At 41.7% G+C, this 16,699-nt stretch overlaps 1 protein-coding gene across 1 annotated transcript in view; it reads left to right on the forward strand.

Moving 5' to 3' along the window:
- ITGA2 (integrin subunit alpha 2) overlaps positions 1-8,373 on the forward strand; it is a 123,463-nt gene extending 115,090 nt beyond the window's left edge. The window contains exons 26-30 of the mRNA XM_044276226.1: positions 1,068-1,172; positions 2,351-2,464; positions 4,190-4,279; positions 6,369-6,485; positions 8,208-8,373. Coding sequence (XP_044132161.1) covers positions 1,068-1,172; positions 2,351-2,464; positions 4,190-4,279; positions 6,369-6,485; positions 8,208-8,285 — 504 coding nt within the window. The 3' untranslated portion in view covers positions 8,286-8,373. The remainder of the gene's footprint in view (positions 1-1,067; positions 1,173-2,350; positions 2,465-4,189; positions 4,280-6,368; positions 6,486-8,207) is intronic.
- The last annotated feature ends 8,326 nt before the right edge of the window (positions 8,374-16,699 follow it).

Raw genomic sequence — 16,699 nt, forward strand, 5'->3', positions numbered from 1 at the left:
AATCTGAACTTTTATTCTGCTAAATTCTGCTCCTGCAAGTACTCTGGAGGCAGAGCTTCATTGAGAACTGTACCCTGCTCTGTGCATTGAGTTGTTTTACAGTCACTTCCCTCTGCTCTAAATGACAGCTGAATAATGCAACCAGGAAACCACAGCTGTCACTCAGAGCAGAAGAGAGGGCCTGTGAAGCATCTCAGTGCAAAGAGAACTTCACAGTGAGACCACCCTGGACACTTGCAGGAGCAGAATCTTCAGAATAGAAGTTAATATTCAAAGAATAAAAGCTCCACAAAAAGTAACTGTTGCTTGCACTGCTCTCCCTGGCCCCTGCCTAGAGTATACAGACTCCCATTAATATAGATGCCTTATTTTTAGGATTGTTCATAAACATCAGATTGGCCAGAGTCAGACTTTTGGGACCTCCTCAGGAGCAATATACTGTGTGCTGGGACTAGCACAGCTACGGTACTTGCACTGTGTAGCGGTCACGAGCTTCTGAGAACAGTTGATCAGTGGGTTTTCCTAGAGTCGGACCATTGCTGATTGCATATTGATGATGGATATATATATACTGATGTGGACATTTTTAACAGACGAGTCTAAAGGGCATTTTACACATTTCTTCTGGTATGTCTCATTTAAAAGACATAAGGGTGACTTTAATGTTCCATTACATTAGAAGTAATATTTAATACTGTAGCAGTGGCCAGAGTCACAAGTTAGAAGAATGAGGATTGTCACTAGCAGAATCCTTAACCTTTCTCTGTAAAGTAACGTGCACCTCTTCTTCACATATATAAATATCCATTCCAGTGACATTCCTTTCAAAGTATTTGGAACATTTTTCTTGCTAAACGGGGCTGTGAAAAATCTTCTGCAAGTACTTCAAGGAAATGGTTTACTGTATATTTCTAATTGCACGGAAGGTGCTTTGGCCTTTGCGGATCTTCGCTGCTTAGATCCCCTTCAACAAACAAAGGATTTACAGCCAGACATCTAACCTGAAGCTGTTGTTACTGGCACAGAACTGTTGGAAAAGTATTTTTATGTTTTCATTCCTTTTCTAGGTTAAAGGAATAAGTTGCAATGCCGTCACCAATCCTCTTCACATAGGAAAAAAAGAATACATGATTTCATTCACAGAAGAGAAATTTACGAACATCCAGGAATTAGTAAGTAGTATAAGTTAAAGGAGAACTCCAGACAGGTCTATAGAAAAGGCATAGAAAGGATCTTTTTGCAACTTTGTTTTATTGAACGAACATAAGCCTGTATTCCCACGATAACGGTCGCTGTCAGGCATTGACTCCATTGATGTTGGCATCCTAGCTTACTTTAAGAGCAGCAGTTAGGTTGCGGACATTAATGAGGTTGGATATTTGTTTCTATGCATTGATTCATATCTACGGTAAATTCTGAGGGACAAGGTAGAAAGTGTCATGGGGACGTAGAAGCTCTTCACATAGATCCCCTGTCATTTCACTCTCCATTACTGATGATGTGTCCTGCAGTAGATACTAGGACATAGAAATGTAAAATAATGATCTTCAGCCAGTTCTGGTACCCCCCCCCCTAATTTTTTATAGCATGGGCAAATCTGAGGTCTACACACCTAAGAAATGAGTTGACCCAAGAAATGAAGGAATCTAGCCTATGTAAACCACTAAAGTTGGTCTTAGATGGACAAACTACTGTCCTACCACACAAATATGTAACCTCTCATGTTACCTCTTCCCAACATCCTTTAAGGGAATCCATCACCAGTTTTATGCTTCTCTATCTTCTAAGTCATAAGAGCTTCAGTTCATACCGATGAGTCCAGATATTCATGAGCTCCCCCCTCTCCCTGCCCCTTGCCATTGATTGACAGTTTTTTCCAACTAAATAAGCAGCAACGGCAGGAAGAAATCTGGCGCTCATGAATATTCAGGACTCATTGACATGCGCTACAGCAGTTTAATACAAGATTTTAGCAACACAGCTGGGGCAATTAAAGTAATAAAGTGACCCAGCTTTTCGTTAAGGGGATCTGTGAATAGTTTATGCTACATTTAGGCCATGTTTATGTTTCTGGCATGTTTTTCCGGCAGAGAACAGCCTTCCAGAGTTCACCGTATCTGGCATTGCCAGATTCAGTAGTTCACCACCCGAGCTCCATTGACTGTAATGAGGTCCGGTGGTGGCGCTTTCCAGCATAAATGCCGTGTTTGGCCAGACAAATATGCTGAATGAGACAGCCAGATCATCTCTGATGTGGATATGAATACAGCCTTAGTTAGGACTCCAGACAAATGGTACATTTCAAAACATTCTCTAAATAATAATTTATGTCTAAACGTTATCATTTTAGACTTGTGATAATACAAGATGCACCACATTCAAATGTCTGATGAAAGATCTTCAGCTGAGAGAAGATTACTTTGTCAATGTGTCTACCAGAATCTGGAATGGGACTTTCGCATCTGTAAGTAAATACTTGCTCTTTAGGTCAATGCAGCTCTGTTTCTTCAGATTGGCCCTGGCAAGACCATCAAAAAATCACTAGGAAGTCAATGTACAGAGTTTTAATTTCACGACAGCAACGGTGAAATGAAGGTGGCTTCATATGTGAATATTTAGTCTTGTCTTTAAATGTAGAACATTTTGCTATGTGTAAAAAGTGTAATATAGGCAGTCTCATCCAGACATTAGCGCATACGATGGCAAGCACAATTGGAACATACCGAGTGGAATGAATACTTAGAAGACACATCTGCCATGGGCTTGATAGCTGTGGAAAATATGCTAACTAAATCATTGAAATATTAGTGTCCCGAATGCCTTCATATAGTTTGGAAATCAATTAGTCAAACAATACCTGGTGCAGACATACGTATTAGGTTGGGTTCACAAGTGACTGAAAATCTAGCAGAAAAAAATGCATGTATTATATATGTATTTTATCATGGAAAGTCCATCATATTTCACCTCTGTATTGCAAAGGGTGAAATATGCAGGAGAAATCTGTATAAACCCACATGCTACGGATTTCGAATCTAGAATGCCACAACTTTTCCACTGCATACTAAGCAACACTGTGGATCTGCCACAACCACAACCAAGGTGATAATGTAATAGTATAAGTGACCAGCACCTCTGTAGTATAGAAGACACTCATGCAAGTTTCCATAAGTTTAAAGATCCCCTTTGGTGGCTGGGTCTATCACTTGTGGGGACTCGCTCTGGTAGACAGGATTAGCGGACGCAGTATAGAGGCAACAAGAAGTTCTTTGGATCAAATTGTTCAGTGTTTTAGTCACACTTTAGGCGAGTGACAAAACAAACAGTCATAATCAAACAAAAAGTCCCCTTGCGGTGTTGGTGGTAATTCACACCATGCAGCAATTCTGCCTCAAAGAGTCCTTACTGATAGCAACACCAACCTGTTTTCATGCCAAACAGGTAGCAAGCCTTCATCCAGACATAAGGCTCCCATATCCCAACACAGAGACCTGGCTTCCTATTTAAGGACAGCCAGGTGCTGCCAAAACCCAGATCGGCATTTAAAATCCGGTCCGGTATTTGACCTCACCTGGCTGTAAATCAGCCCAGCAGCACATGCTGGGAGGAAAATACCGGTTTTCCCAGACCAAACTCTCACTGTGTCACACACTAGACAATCACCAAAATCCATCTGCATGCTGCATATGAAGTTCTGTGCTCGCAAAAACTATTCAATTCATAAGGGGGTATTAGGCACTACCTAACAAATACTCCAATGTGCCCCACAAAGTCAGTGTCAGCCCTTGAATACCATAGTTTTTTTTTCTTAATAATTCAATGTTCATGCTTATTGACTCCTTGGTATACTTTTATAGCACTCAGAGCTTCTTTTTCTGATACAGAATGCCAAAACTGCAGCATAGATGTAGATTTAGAAGGTAACATGCTTACTACCTGCAGTCACCACTAGGGGAAGCTTAACTGCATACTGTCTACATACTACTGAGTACTGTGTTAGTATTAAGCTCAAAGTATTAACTGTATGCAGTTAGCTCCCTCTAGTGGTGACTGCAGGCAGCCTTCATTTTATGTACTCATGTTGCCTTCGTTGGCTTATTAAAGATGAACCTACCCACTAAACAGCAGGGTTCTGTGGTTCCATCCAGGCTGACGAACTACCATTGCTTTTCTTCTCATTGTCTTTCAGTCGTCATTCCAGTCATTGGAGTTAATAGCAAGCGCAACACTTGAGACGCTTAACCCGGATATATTTGTCATCAGCAATAGCAAGTTATTGGTGAGTATAATATACATAAGTTCATCTGTGTAGCTTTTGGCACAACTTCAGTACCCCAGACCTGGTTGGTTATGTTGTGATAGGTTTTGTTATGTAATGTATATACACCAGCATGACAAGCTATGGTTGGCAGGGACAGGGTTAACCATCCTGTTCTTCCCCCCTCTTGGTAGGAGTGGCCTGGTCCTGTTTCCTGCCAAGAGGGGGAGTCTGACCCAGACTGGTCAGGAAGCACATGCAATTGCTCCTACTCCAAGGGTCTTAGGAACCAGCATTAGATCCAACTCTCCTGTGAGACCACTACTCCAGAGAGACTGCAAGAATACAGAAGGACAGACATTTTAAAAGCTACAGTTTTTACAGAAAGCAGAGTGACCATGAACCTTAGCTATCCAGACCCTGCTGCAGGTAAGTGACTACAGCTCAGGCTACTTTCACACTAGAGTTCGGGGCTCCGCTTGTGAGTTCCGTTTGAAGACTCTCACAAGCGGCCCCGAACGGATCTGTACTGCCCTAATGCATTCAGAGTGGATGCGGATCTGCTCAGAATGCATCAGTCTGGCAGCGTCTGTCCTCTGCTCCGCTCAGCAGGCGGACCCCCGAACGCTGCTTGCAGCGGTCGGGTGTCCGCCTGGCCGTGCGGAGGCAAACAGATAAGTCAATGGGGACGGATCCGTTTTTAAATTGACACAATATGGCTCAATTTTCAAACGGATCCGTCCCCATTGACTTTCAATGTAAAGTCTGGACGGATCCGTCTGAGCAACTTTCACACTTAGAATTTTTTCTAAACTATAATGCAGACATCAGACGGATCCGCTCTGAACTCAAGTGTGAAAGTAGCCTAAGACACACATCACCCAGATTACAATCAGGCCAGTACAACTCCAAGCCTGCATTACAAAGTGGGCACTGATATCCACTAGTGCCAGCTTACAGCTGTTAGGCAGAAGATCAAGGGAGAGTCATCTGAGAGATAGCGTATCAGAAGTGCCATTAACTACCACTTTGCCAGCCACCATACCTCATCCTCTGGGAATAGAAATTGCACTTTGTACAAACTACTGCTGGATGTACTACAAGTTATCTTTTACACTGAGTAAAGAGAGACTTTTATACTTTGACTTGCATAAGTCTTTAAACCACCTTTTCACTGCACCGATGCCCAAGGAGCAACAGCTTGAGAGAGTACACCATGACACAACACCTCATCAGGACCACTGCCACTCCTATCCTCTTCATCGGCTCCTCAGGGGCTCTCTGCACAACCGGAAACACCCCTACTAAATCTGGAATGGGGTTAAAGTGGCCATACACATTAGGGTAATGTCACCAGAGCTGGCTTATGTTGGTGGGATCCGTTAACCAACTATTAGGATGCATTCACACGACCGTATAAATGGATCCACATCAGTTCTGCAAATTTGCGGAACAGGTGCGGACCCATTCATTTCAATGGGGCCGCAAAAGATGCGGACAGCGCACTGTGTGCTGTCCGCATCTGTTGTTCCGTTCCGTGGCCCCGCAAAGAAGATAGCTTAGGCATTCTCTATATAGCGCTGGCCATGTGCGGTCCGTAAATTGCGGAACGCACACGTCCGGTATCCTTTTTTTGCGGATCCGCAATTTGCAGACCGAAAAAACACTTACGGTCGTGTGAATGAACCCTTAAACTGTATGATTTCGGGCCAATTATGGGGAATACAAACGCACTTTCTTGTTACTTGGCCTATATAATCAAGCAGCCAATCAACCGATGAATGAATAAACGCTCGTTTATTGGCTAATGGGCATCTTTCATTAGGATGAACGATGCCCAATAATCGGCAGCACATCTCCCTCTGTAATTGGGGATTTGCTGTCGATCATCCATAGAAAAGAATGAAGGAGGAACGACTGTTGTAGCAAATGTTGGGTTTCAATGTGTCCAATCCTTTATTCTCCTGGGAGATGAAGTGTTGTCTGAGGTGTTTGGCAGTGGCTTTCTCCTCGCTCCCTCTTTGTTGAAGACACTGGCCCCTGTCAGTGTGATTATGGCAAGACAGTGTATTCTGATCTTCATCTAATGTCTCTTCACTTTTAATCATAGATCCCGCTCACCATCATAAAACCCAGTGAGAAAACTGAAGTCCCCATCGGTGTGGTGGTTGGAAGCGTCATAGCCGGACTCGTACTTCTCGCTGCTCTTGTGGCTGCTTTGTGGAAGGTACTAGTGACCTAGCTTCCCATAAACAGATATTATTATGAAAGATCTGTGACGTAAAAAAGGGGCAGCACAAGGAGGATGCTCATTAGGATGTGTTTGTATGGTGTGGTGAAATCGTGTTTTTTTTCTGCAGTAATGCTGTGTGAATACAGTCTTAGGGCTCATACACACGAAACTATTCACTTCAATGGGACCACAAAAGAAGCGGACAGCACCCTGTGTGTTGTCCACATCCGTTTGTCTGTTCCATGGCATCCATAAAAATATAGACAAGGATAGGACTGTTATATTATGGGCCCGAACTTCTGTTCACCAAAATGGTAACACATATGGCCGCTGTCCGTGTTTTGTGGATCCGCAATTTGTGGACCACAAAAACTGCTACGGCTGTTTGCATAAGCAAGAGCTCTATGATCCTGATGTATGCTATAGATTGTCATATGGACAACCTATAGCCTACAGGTGGCTTGTATGTGCCTTTAATTCATGTTCAAGATGTGTACATAGAGGTGATGGAGCTCTTTAGCCCCTTACTGGTGCTTGTTAAAACCATCACATCCATAACCTCCTGAGACTGGATGACTTAGTGCTTCTTTGCCCCCATCTGCTTTCCGTGACCTTAGGTTGAACACTTCCCAAATTGGGTCTAGTAGCGTCTTCTCAGGTTCCCGATAGCTGTGTCTATAGCACCACGCCCTTTGTAGTGAGGGATTTTAGGTTATCAGGTAGGAGGAAGGACACTGCTGACATACCAGGGTCTCACACAGCTCACAAGTAGTGTTGATAGCGAATATTCTAATCGTGAATTTTTATCATGAATATCGGCACTTCGAGAATTCGCAAAGTTGTAGAATATAGTGCTTTATATTCATAATCAAGATTTTTTTTTCATCAGTAACCTCCCTTATTGCTTGTGGGCCAATAAGAAGGCTGCAATGTCTTTGTCAGAGCTTAGCAACATCCCTAGCAACCAATAGGAAAGTTGCCTATCCCTTACTATATAAGAACCTCCCCAGAACCCATTTTTTTGCGGTTCTGAGAGAGAGAGCAGTGACATTGCTGTGCTCTGTGCTTTCCTCTGGATTCTATTCCTTATCCAATTACATTAAATAGTTAGTTATCTCATATATATAATACAGATAGTTAGGGGGAGATAGTCAGTGTAGGTTAGATGGTGATACAGTGTAGCTGATAGGTTCCAGGGCAGGGTGTTAGGTAGTGTGATAGGAATTACAGTTTTTCTGCTGTCCATACATACATACATGCTACAGACATAGTGCTGTGATGTCACCAATCAGTAATATCTACTCAGACCTGATAAAATGTGAAGTTGCACGTATTGCGCAAAAAATATGCGCATCATTAGTGCCGATTTGCGCAATCGCAAAAATAATTATGGGAGATCAAGAATTCTAGAATTAGCAAAATTATTGTGAATATTATGCGAAAAATTTGCGAAATATTGTGAAAATGCATATTGCCTATGCCGCTCATCACTACTCACAAGGCTGCATTTTCACCTACATTTTTTCTAATTAAAATCCTTATGAGAAAAACCAAAAGCCAGAAATGGGGATAGAGCAAGGGGTAAATCACCCAGTGTGAATGAGAAATCAGAATTCGCTGTTAGCGTATAAAAGATCATTAACCTCTACTTTCCTGCCAGGCAGTAAACATGCTGCACTGTTGTACAAACTAAATTTATGGATTTCTTTGTTCCAGCTTGGATTTTTCAAAAGAAAATATCAAAAACTTCAGAAAACAGAAGATGAAATTGCTGAGACTACACAACTAAACTAGAGATGGAATCCCCTTTTATATATTTTTAAGCAGAAGGGGAGGGTTGGGGGTAATTTTTATGAATGTATTTTAGGATGAAATCAAAGGGGTTATTGAACAAAAAAGTACTGCTTTATCGAGCTGCTGGGCAGTTTTGGGTATTTTTTTTTAATTTGTAAAATTTTACTAGCTGGTCTGGGGTACTTTGCTTTACATTTGTATGTTTATGATGTTTAAAAAAATGAATACTGTAATATAATATATGTCTGTTGCCATTGTATAATTTTGTAGTGTATAAACAGATACTTTGCACAGAAAGTCTGGCAACAGACTACCTATAAACCGTGAGTTGTCTGCTTCCCCAGTCACTCACATTCAGCAGGACACTACTTCTTACTGACATAAGGTTGGTGGGTGTGTACGAAGCAGATCGAAGAATGTATTATTGTAGCATCAGACTACACATCAATTGTTTGTAGTCTGTTACTGTGGCGACACATAGGTCTCTACAGGACCTTTAGACATAAAATGACAAGACTATTTGCAAAGTTGCAGAACTTTGTTGGAGGCATAATACATTTTTTTGAGTAAAGGTAAAAATAATCACTAAGGCTAGGGCTTCATGGTGACATTTTGTTTTCCAAGAATAATTATAAAATCTTGGCATGAGGGTTGTGTCACACAGCTTATTGTGGCAGTTTTTCGAGCCAAAGCTAGAAATGGGTTGGACAGGAATAAACAATATAAAGGAAGGATTTATACTTCCTGCTGGATCTACTTATGGCTTTCGCTCATAAACTACCACAAAAAGCAACCCACCGTGCTTTCTTATAAATGTAAAAGTCCCTGTGATTGACACATTACTTTGTAATCCATTATGATCGTGGTTGCCATTCAGTTGTAATAATGATGCAATGTGGCTGCTTAGCTATAAGCTTAAAGGGGTTTTCCAGATAGATGAAAATATTAAAAAATCAACCAAAAATGGGAGCTTTAGCATAAACAAAAATTGCACTCATTTCTATCCTCCACTGCTGGCTGGGTCCCTACTGCTTTACACTCCCCTTGTCTTTCTATATATTGGAAATATCTGGAAATATGTCTGCTCAGCTGGTGATTGGCTGAGCGTGCATCTCTAAGCATTTCCTGTTTGTCAAGAAACAGCAGGAAGTGAAAAGCAACAGGGACCCGGCCGGTGGTGGTTAATCTGTTAGAAGCGAGTACCTTTTTATATTAAGGTTCCCATGTATGGCTTCTTTTCATCTGTCTGGAAAGCCCTTTTAATGCCATTTGTTGCAGTGACATCCTACTTCAAGTGCAATAGAAGTCAAATTAACCTTTTTTTTTACCCTTTAAATTTAATCAAATTTATTTAAAAAAAATTGTTTATATCTGTATATATTTTAGATGACACACTGGATGTAAATGTCTATATTAATTTTACAGCTGCAAGTGGAAAGTCATAGGTTCAGATTCTTTATATTTGTTAATTATTGAAAGTATCTTGAGAATGTAGAGTGCAAGGTACCGCCTGGAACCGAACCCGAGTTCGGGAAGTGTTTTTTTACAGTAGAAATTGATTTATGAAGTTATTATGCAACATCTCGCGAGACTTTGCAAAGTATTAACTTCTGCTTAATACTTTATAATACTATAAATACATTATAATACTATACGAGACAGAGACAATACATTATAATACTATACGGAGCGCTCGCTCCATACAGTATTCAAACAAAGTATTATGCGAATTGACTTTGGATGTTTCATCCAAAGTCGATTCGCTCATTCCTACTCATGACCTATCCTCCGGATCCCAAGACCCAGGAGCCCCGCAGATCAGCTGTGAGCGCCGTGGCCTTCTCTCTGCTTTTTCTAGGCTGAGTAATGACATGTTCATGTGTCACGTGGCATAGGAGTAGCACATCCCCATTCAAGTGAAAGGGGCTGAATGCGATACCAAGCACAACCACTATACAATGTATGGTGCTGTGCACTCACAGAAGCACCGGTGCCTTGTAAAACAGCTGATCAGTGGGGGTCCTGGGGGTCGGGCCCCCACCAATCAAATACTGATGACCTATCCAGAGGATAGCTCATCAGTTAAAAAATACTTGAAAACTCTTTTAAATTGTCACAACTTTGTGTCAAAGGTACTGTACAAAGTGCTTGAAGATGATTATGTTCTTGTGATATTTGTACTGCGAAGTTGGGTTTTGTATAAATGGATACAATTTTAAAGATTTTCTCCAAAAATACCTTTTATGCATTCTAAGTAAAGAGTTTAAGAATAAAATCTCAAACTTTGTGGTCTTTTCTTCACTAAATTGTAATAATTTACATAACCGGTCCTAGGAAGGAGCAATCATAGAGAAACGCACATGCTTACATTGATTTTCTATGGAAAGTAGTCATCCTTGGGTCCTCTGTCTTCCTTCAGAGCTGGTGCTGGGCTTGGGTTTATCCACAGCTAAAACCAATAAGGAGCTTTGATTTGTGACTACAGCTTAAAGGGGTATTCCGGTTTTGTAATATTGATGACCTATCCTCAGGACTCTGACTCTCTGCACCCCTGCCCTAATGTTCTAAGCTGAAAAGCCGCAGTAACAGAGGGAAATATATACAGCAGGTAAGCATCATCTATAGGGTCATTAATAAATCTGAAATACGCCTAAATTAGGTGTATTACATGCTCAGATTGCGGCGTAGCGGTTAGTTGCGCCGCAATCTGTGACTTTTGAAAAAAGAAGGCGGAGTGGTGTGGGCGGGGCAGGCAGGCCGGTCTCATTCACCATTTTTTCATTTTTTTTTTAAACATTAGTTTTTATTTAAATACCATCAAGTATACATAAGGCAACATGTGATTTACAGGTATCGTGGTGTTCTTTTCAATTTTACAAATTACGTCTAAATGCAACGGAAATGAAAAGACATAGAAAACTGTCTAATAGCCTGAGGGAATTGGGATGTCAGTTCTTACATAAATTGTATTCTTTGCTAACTAATAGCTAATATGGCATTTCTCAGACAATACTGTGCATCTGATTAGGAGATGGGGCAATTAATCAAAGGGGTTTATGAAAAATAGAAGTGATCCAAACTTTCCATTTAGATTGACATTGACGTGACGCATTAAAAGCCGAGACGGACATCCTTTCATACCAGCATTGTTCATTAATGGACTGTAGAATGTTTGAGATGTGTATGGGCGTTCTTGTTTTCCAGTTGGCTGCAATTTTTTGTCACATAGTGTAGCTATGCACGAAAAACTATAGTAGAATGTAAAAAGGAGAACTGTTCTATACCAAGGGATAGAAGAGCTAAAGCCTTCTTAAACTGGTGATCAGCGGGGGTCCCAAGTGTCGGATTTCCCCGAGGATAGGTCATTAGTATTTAATCCCTGTTTCATACAGCCAGCACCCGGCCGCACTGACACGGAGCGGTGATCGCGTCGCCTCTGTCATTTAACCCTTCAGGTGCAGCGATCAATGCTGATCGCAGCACCTGTAACTGAAGACAGAGGGATGCGGTTCCCTCTGCCTTCTGATTAGAGTCCCCGCAGTGAAATCGTGGGGCTCTGATCGGTTGTCATGGCAGCCTGGATGCTTCTGAAGGTGATGGTGGGACCCAGGTGTAGGAATGCCAGAGTGGTGTAAGGGTTGCCTATAGTGTCCCTTAGATGCGTTTTTTGCACTTGTCACGGTGCTCCTACCTGGATATCCTGAACCCCAAGTGTGGTCGTCCGAAGCAGTGATAAAAGGGTTAACTTTATCTGAATTCTCTCAGCACTACTATGCTGGCTGGATTAAATATAAACTTTTCCTTTTCTGCTGTAGGCTGCAACTTAGCTTTGTGTAGTCTGACTCTGTCTTTATCTTGCTCTGTATCTTTGTCTTTATCTGTCTTTATTTCGGGAAATATTTCTTCCTGACCTCAAGCTCACTTAGCTTGGTTTTAGGAAGTGCAAGCCCAGGAGGGGACATGCAACCATTAAGAACTCACAGACAGGGCCTGTCCAGACAGGACAAGGCCTGCTTCCTTCCCTAGCAGGGGGCAAGCTGGACCTCAACCTCTTCCCAAGGGGGGTAGGCTGGAACTGACTTCCACTAGCTAGACTGAACTAAAACTCCTCCCTCTCTAGAGAGGGCTGGAATGGAACTAGGAGGTTCCTCTCCAGGGAAACTAGCTCTGCCAAAATTGTCACCATCTGCTGGTTGTCGCCATCTGCTGGTGAACCATTACATTTTAACATAACAGTTTCAAAGAAAATACATACACTATGATACACTTTGCAAGACATGGAAATAAATACACATGATGACACAGGATGCACCATTAAGGATAGCAGAGGGGTAAAAAGAGTGGTAATACCCCCTTGCAGTGTGTTACATATGCACGAAGCATAGCTCAGAATGGAGGAAGTAAAAATCCTATTCACCCTGATAGATCTCTATTAGGGTGAATAGGAGAGGGGATCAAAAGATCCCACGTACGAAGTCCCTATGAGGAATAATATATATTTTTTTTTTAATGTAAAAAAAGTTGAAAAGAAAATGTAAAAGAACCCACCAATATATAAAAATTTTGAATCACCCCCCTTTCCCAATTTTACATATAAAAATACATAAACATATTGGGTATAGCTGCGTCCAAAAATGTATGAACTATTAAAATATTTTTAAAAAATTCTTGTGCGGTGAATGCTGTAACAGAAAAAAAGTGAAAAACACGCGATTTGCAATTTTTTGGTCATTTTGTCCCCCCCAAAATTGAATAACGGTAATCATATCGTCATATATAATACAAAAATGGTATCAATAAAAACTACAATTTGTTACACAAAAACAAGCCCTTATACAGCTCTGAAGACCGAAATATAGTGAACGCTGTGATATCAAAACTCCAAAAACCTTGGTGGAATTCTGTTTTTCTTTTTCAATTTTGCCAGAATTTTTTTCCCATTTTCTAATACAAGACATGGTAAATTAAATGGTGGCATTAAAAAATGCATCTTGTTCCGCCAAAAATAAAGCCTCATATAGCTATGTGAACGGAAAAAATAAAAAAGTTATGGCTTTTGGAACATGAGGAAAAATCTAAAATGTAACAACGAAAATAGGCCCAATCCTGGAAAACCCCCTTCAAATTTTAGGTGTTTATCACAAGTGTTTTTTTAGTGGGGTGGTGCATTTGTATTCATACCATTTTTAATTATTTTTCAGGTTTTATAAAAAAAAAGTCTATAAATGTTTTTCCTAATGTGTGAAACTACCGTTAGGCTATGTTCACAAGATGGATTTCACTCCAAATACCATGCAGCATCCACATTGAAAACACCTCCAATTGTTTCAAATGGTAGTCCGGATGCTGTCCATGCAGCCACAGACTATTTACATATGGTTTTCCAGAGCGTGCCAAGAATGGACATGTTTGTTCTTGGTGCGGCTTCTGTATGAACACCGATAGGAGCCACAGCGGGAGTCTGCTCGCTGTTTAGCTGCATTTAACAGGGCTAAACTGCAAATGGGCCCACATCATTGAAACTGAAAGACACGGTGTATTTGGACAATGTCAAAATCTCCCATGTGATCATAGCCTTAGGCCTTATGCACATGGCCGTTGTGCGGCCGTTCCATGCATTGGGGGCCGCAATATGCGATCCCCAATGCACCGGAAACATCAGTAAGCCGGGACGGATTGAGACCCATTCAACTTGAATTGGTCCGTGATCCGTCCGCACCGTAAAAAAATTGAACATTCAACTTGAATGGCTCTTTGTGGGCCACAATACGGCAACGGCCGTGTGCACGAGTCCTTATGGTGTCTTTGAGGCATCTTGTGGTGTTTGGTGTGTTTTTTCTGCTTTCCTTTTTGAAGCGTTTTCATCTCATCACCAGATGCTAAATGGAAGTCTATGGCAAATATTAAAAGCAGCACAAACATGAGTTTTTTTGTTTTTTTTTGTAGTGGTGGTTTTTGACATTAGAGGTGCACTTTTTGACTAAATGGCTTTTTTTATTTATTTTTTGTTCCTTAGACAGCCATTGTTTTTATTTTTGCCCTGCTTGAAAAGAAACGCAAGAGTCAGCATATAAATCTGAAGGTGTCGGCCCTTTAAAGAGTAATGAGGGGGGAGTCTCAGAAAGCAACGAGGAGAAAGCAAAGCTGTTAAATATTTTTTTCTCCAATGTATTCACTGAGGAAAATAAACTGTCAGATGAAATGCTGAATGCAAAAATAAATTCCCCATGAAAAAAGTGTCCTGTCTGACCCAGGAAGAAGTACAACAGCGATTAAAGATTAAATTAGACAAATCGCCAGGACCTGATGGCATACACCCCCGTATCCTAAGGGAATTAAGTAATGTCATAGCCAGACCCTTATTTCTGATATTTGCGGACTCTATACTGACAGGGAATGTCTCACAGGATTGGCGCATTGCAAATGTAGTGCCAATATTCAAAAGGGTCCAAAAACAGAGCCTGGAAACTATAGGCCGGTAAGTTTAACATCTGTTGTGGGTAAACTGTTTGAAGGTTTTCTGAGAGATGCTATCTTAGAGCATCTCAACGGAAATAAGCAAATAACGCCATATCAGCATGGCTTCATGTGGGATCAGTCATGCCAAACTAATTTAATCAGTTTCTATGAGGAGGTAAGTTCTAGACTTGACAGCGGCGAATCAATGGATGTCATATATCTGGACTTCTCCAAAGCATTTGACATTGTACCACATAAAAGGTTAGTATATAAAATGAGAATGCTTGGACTGGGAGAAAACGTCTGTATGTGGGTAAGTAACTGGCTCAATGATAGAAAACAGAGGGTGGTTATTATTGGTACACCCTCAGATTGGGTCACTGTCACTAGTGGGGTACCTCAGGGGTCAATATTGGGCCCTATTCTCTTCAATCTATTTATTAATGATCTTGTAGAAGGCTTGCACAGTAAAATGTAAATTTTCGCAGATGACACTAAACTGTTAAAGTAATTAACACTGAAGAGGACAGTATACTACTACAGAGGGATCTGGATATATTTGAGGCTTGGGCAGATAAGTGGCACATGAGTAGAGATGTCCCGAACTATTCGCCGGCGAACAGTTCCCGGCGAACATCGCTTGTTCGCGTTCGCCGCGGCGGGCGAACATATGCGATGTTCGATCCGCCCCCTATGTACCTCATTGAGCAAACTTTGACCCTGTACCTCACAGTCAGCAGACACATTCCAGCCAATCAGCATACCCTCCCTCCCAGACCCTCCCACCTCCTATCAAAAAGCAAGGACAGCATCCATCTTAGATTCATTCTGAAGCTGCAGTGTTAGTGAGAGCAGGGACAGTGCAGCTGCTGCTGAATTAATAGGGAAATCGTTAGCTAGGCCAGTGTTCTTTGTGCACTCCAGTCCTCAAAGACTCATCTGCTGTAAGGACAGCGTCCTGACAGCACCCAAAAAAGCCCTTTTTAGGGCTGGTACATCAGTCTGCTTTTATTTATTTTTTCTATATATATTGCAATTGCCTGCCCATGTGTGAGAGGCCACAGGCCCACAGACGGTACTGTGTGCACACCACTCATATCGGGTGGCACAGTACCTTGCAGATAAAAAGTCATTTCATTTTTACCCTTTAATATAATTGCAGTTGCCTGCCAGTGTGTGTCAGGCCCACTGACTGTACTGTGCCCACTGCCAGTGCCCATCACTCATATCGGGTGGCACAGTACCTTGCAGATAAAAAAGTCATTTAATTTTTTCTCTGTAATATAATTGCAGTTGCCTGCCAGTGAGTGTCAGGCCCACAGACTGTACTGTGCCCACTGACCACCACTCATATAGTGTGGCTCAGTACAGTGCACGGCGCACGCGCCGTGCCCCAAATTGGAAGTAAGAGGACCGACCAATCATCTTTTTCCATCTCCCATTTCCTAAAATCTATTCGATACACGTCCCCTGATAGGGGACGTAATAGGGATTAAACTGATAGGAATAGTACTACTTAACACACCACTCATATAGGGTGGCACAGTACATTGCACGGCGCACGCGCCGTGCCCCAAATTGGAAGTGAGAGGACCGACCAACCATCTTTTTCCATCTCCCGGTTCCTAAAATCTATTCCATACACTGGTAAGAACAGATTTTTTTAATACAAAAAAAAAAAAAGAGGACAGCCTCTGCAGAGCTGGGTATTTTTGGGCCGCGTTACTGAACGCTCATGCACAATGGCTGTAGACGCATGTGTCCTTTTGCGGAGGTGACAAACCTGGTCAGTCAAACCCAAGGCAACATCATCAACCTCATCCCATATGCGTTTTTTCTGGAGCGCACACTGCGAAGAGTGCTGGATCAGGCCATATATGAGCATGAAGAGGAAGAGTTGTGGTCACCATCACCACCAGAAGCAGCCTTGTCGTCGTCGATTGCTGGACCTACGG

Source organism: Bufo gargarizans, chromosome 1 (genome assembly GCF_014858855.1).
Source record: "Bufo gargarizans isolate SCDJY-AF-19 chromosome 1, ASM1485885v1, whole genome shotgun sequence".
In the NCBI taxonomy this organism is placed as follows: Eukaryota; Metazoa; Chordata; class Amphibia; order Anura; family Bufonidae; genus Bufo; species Bufo gargarizans.